General features: G+C 36.8%; 1 protein-coding gene across 1 annotated transcript; it reads right to left on the bottom strand.

Annotated features, from left to right (window-relative positions):
• Nucleotides 1-1,317: 1,317 nt before the first annotated feature.
• Nucleotides 1,318-2,555, bottom strand: LOC311098519 (zinc finger BED domain-containing protein 4-like; the record flags this gene model as incomplete). The annotated part of the gene is made up of 3 exons (XM_084138752.1): nucleotides 2,256-2,555; nucleotides 1,617-1,999; nucleotides 1,318-1,340 (listed from the first exon to the last, which is right to left on the bottom strand). Exons 1-3 carry the CDS (start codon nucleotides 2,498-2,500, stop codon nucleotides 1,318-1,320), a joined length of 651 nt encoding a protein of 216 aa, XP_083994878.1. The 5' UTR covers nucleotides 2,501-2,555.
• Between the last annotated feature and the right edge of the window lie 1,491 nt (nucleotides 2,556-4,046).

Genomic DNA, 4,046 nt, shown 5'->3' with positions numbered 1-4,046 from the left:
ACTAAAAACACACTTAAAAACTGATTTTGCACGGGCATTTTGCACTAGTTGTAATAAATGTATAATAACACAATGTATTATTACACTGTAATAAAGGTATAATAACACAATGTATTATTACATTGTAATAAATGTATAATAACACAATGTATTATTACACTGTAATAAAGGTATAATTTCACAATGCATTATTACACTGTAATAAAGTTATATTTCACAATGTATTATTACATTGTAATAAAGGTATAATAACACAATGTATTATTACACTGTAATAAATGTATAATAACACAATGTATTATTACACTGTAATAAAGGAATAATAACACAATGTATTATTACATTGTAATAAATGTATAATAACACAATGTATTATTACACTGTAATAAAGGTATAATAACACAATGTATTATTACATTGTAATAAAGTTATAATATCACAATGTATTATTACATTGTAATAAATGTATAATAACACAATGTATTATTACACTGTAATGAAGGTATAATAACATAATGTATTATTACATTGTAATAAATGTATAATAACACAATGTATTATTACACTGTAATAAAGGTATAATTTCACAATGCATTATTACACTGTAATAAAGTTATAATTTCACAATGTATTATTACATTGTAATAAAGGTATAATAACACAATTTATTATTACACTGTAATAAAGGTATAATAACACAATGTATTATTACATTGTAATAAATGTATAATAACACAATGTATTATTATACTGTAATAAAGGTATAATTACACATTTTTTATTACATTGTAATAAAGATATAATTTCACGATGTATATCACATTATAATAAAGGTATAATAACAATGTATCATTACACTGTAATAAAGTTATAATTACACAATGTATTATTACATTGTAATAAATGTATAATAACACAATGTATTATTACATTGTAATGTATAATAACACAATGTATAATTACACTGTAATAAATGTATAATTTCACAATGCATTATTACACTGTAATAAAGTTATAATTTCACAATGTATTATTACATTGTAATAAATGTATAATAACTAGGGATGCACCGATACCACTTTTTTGGAAAACGAGTACGAGTACTTGCATTTCAGTACTCGCCGATACCGATACCGAGTACTTAATAAAAAAAACATGATTTAAGCTTTAGTCATATAATTTAACAAAAAAACAAGGGACTAGTTTGGAATTAAGAACATTTATTTAAAATGAAAAGCATGTTGTATGCAACATATTACAGAATAAATAATTATAAAAAAAAAATTAAACAGTGACAGTGCAACTCAAGTATTTTTTTCAGTTTGTTGTAAACTCTGCCGCTTTGGACAACACAAGGGGCATTAATAAACATCTTTGCTATTTAGTGCACAATATTTGAATAAACTAACAACATCCACCAACATAGAACTGTGGCAGTCAGTGCAACTGAGGTAGGTATTAACATCAAGTCTAAGACGACTCACTTAATGGAGCCTATTTAGAAAAAGTGAGTGGCAGGTTTTTTTTTAAGAAAAGTAGCTTTTCTGCATTATCAGCAGTCAGCCTGTTTCTGTTTTCATCTATAATGTGTGACACTGAGCTAAAAAGCCTTTCACTTTCCACACTGCTACATGGGGCTGAGAGGTATTTATGGGCCATTTTAGCCAAAGTGGGGAACCTGATTTTGTTGACACCCCAGTACTTCAGAGGACTGTCTTCGCGAGGGCTTGGGGCCTCTCCGAGGTATGTGTCGAGCTCAATGGCAGCACCTGCTGCCAGCGGCTGTGCTGCCTGGGGCTGCTCCTTAGTGATTTCTTCAGATACAGTGTCCAGACTGCTGCTAGTGCTGGCCTGGGCCTTGAGGAACAGTTTAGCAGGAGGTTCTGCAGCTTCTGCCCGACTCCCCTCTGCCTCAGCTCTGGACATCATCTGCAGCTCCTGCTTCAGGTGCAGCTTGGCCTCCGGAGCAGTGTTGTTGGAGAAGAAGCGATCTTTATACCTGAACAAAATTCATGAATGTATTAATATGTGGAAAAATAGGACAGATTTTAGTTTCCCCTAAACCACTGTCACAAATGCCAGCCATTTGGCTTTCTGGTAGTAATAAGGGAAATATATTTCATATTATATATATTGCATACATTTGTATTTGTGTATTTTAGTTACAAAAATATAATATAATATTTCAGATGGAAATTAATCTTACATTTAGTACTGTAGTTTATCATTGAATACCTATAGCACACAGACTTTACCTTGGGTCAAGTATGGTGGAGATGAAGTACAGTCGGTTGGTCTCGACGTCACTGAAGCGCTTCTTGACAGCTGCCAGTAAGGTTGCTTTCATTGTCTTGACGCCGTGGTCCTCGTCTGTTTCTCTGTTTAGAAGTCTCACTAGCACAGTCACAGCTGGGATGACATCAGAGGCTAGTGCGTCGTAGCTGCTCACTTTTTTAGTTAGTTCCTCAAAGGGGGCAAGGATGGCAACAGTCTTCTCCATAAGAGCCCATTGGTGAGCGGTGAGATAGTCAGGGAGTTCATGCTCAGACACATACACCCCCAGCACTCACTTTTGCTCAATGAGGGACTGGAGCATGTAATACGTGCTGTTCCAGCGCGTCTGTACGTCCTGCTGCAGTCTCTTTATTGGCTGGTTGAGCTGTCCCTGAATGTCCTCGAGGCGGGAGTAGGCTAAGGCGGAATGTTTAAAATGCCCAACTATTTTCCGCCCCACTGCTATAGCATCAGCTATGCTCCTCTGTGCTAATAAGCCCTCGTGAACAGCCAGTTGGAGCGTGTGCGCGACACACGGCAGACTTGGGAGCCCTGCGTCATTCATGGCTTTAATCATGTTTTTGGCATTGTCACGAAGCACAACATGTACTGTTGTTTTAGGTATACCCCATGTCTGGAGCATTTCCTCAAACACATGCGCTATAGCCTGGCTGGTGTGCGAGCCGCGGAATTGTTTCGCATGTAATATGGCTTGTTGCGGCGTGAAACTCTCGTCTATCCACTGGGAGGTTAGGCTAATTAGCGACACAGGGCTAACACTGCTTGTCCAAATATCCGTGGTGAAACTAAACGCAGAGGAGGCTTGCAGTAGGCTGTGGATATGTTTTTTCACGGAGTCGTGTAGTTTAGGCAGCTCCGTGTCAGTCATGTAGCGGCGGCTTGGGACATCATATTTGGGCTCCAGAACATGGAGGAGACGCAGGAATCCCACATTTTCTACCTCCGAGAGTGGCTGGTCACTCAATGCAATGTACTCGATAATTGCCTGTGTTATTTTCACAGCACGTGGATTGTCTCTGGACATTTTCTCTCATCTTGCAAGAGTTTGCTGCAGCGTGGGTTGTGTTGGTTTAGAAGCGTGGGTAAACTCTTTGTACTCGTTGTCGTGTTGGGATTTTAGGTGCTTGATTAAATTACTTGTGTTAAATGCGCTACCTTTTGAGCCTCCTCTGGACAATTTCGCTGAGCACAATTTGCAGTCCGCCTTTGTTTTGTCGTCTTCATTCACTTTGAAATAGTTCCACACGGCTGACATGTCTCGCCTCGCCTTCTCCCCGCTCTGAGCTGCAGCCGGGGCCTGGGGGCAGGCACTCGGCGCCTGTGATTAACCCCTTACACGCCGCTCAAACATAGACATTTCTCAGACCGTGATATCGGTCCCCGGTATCGGGGGACTTTTAACGAGTACGAGTACTTTAGAAAATGTGGTATCGAGGCGGATACCAGATACCGGTATCGGTGCATCCCTAATAATAACACAATGTATAATTACACTGTAATAAAGTTATAATTTCACAATGTATTATTACACTGTAATAAAGGTATAATAACACAATGTATTATTACACTGTAATAAAGTTATAATTTCACAATGTATTATTACACTGTAATAAAGGTATAATAACACAATGTATTATTACATTGTAATAAATGTATAATAACACAATGTATTATTACACTGTAATAAAGGTATAATAACACATTTATTATTACATTGTAATAAAGATATAATTTCACGATGTATATTACAT

Source organism: Abramis brama (genome assembly GCF_963993115.1).
Source record: "Abramis brama genome assembly, chromosome: 16".
NCBI lineage: Eukaryota > Metazoa > Chordata > Actinopteri > Cypriniformes > Leuciscidae > Abramis > Abramis brama.
The sequence above is the reverse complement of the archived record's forward strand: the minus strand, read 5'-3'. Positions and strand labels throughout refer to the sequence as shown.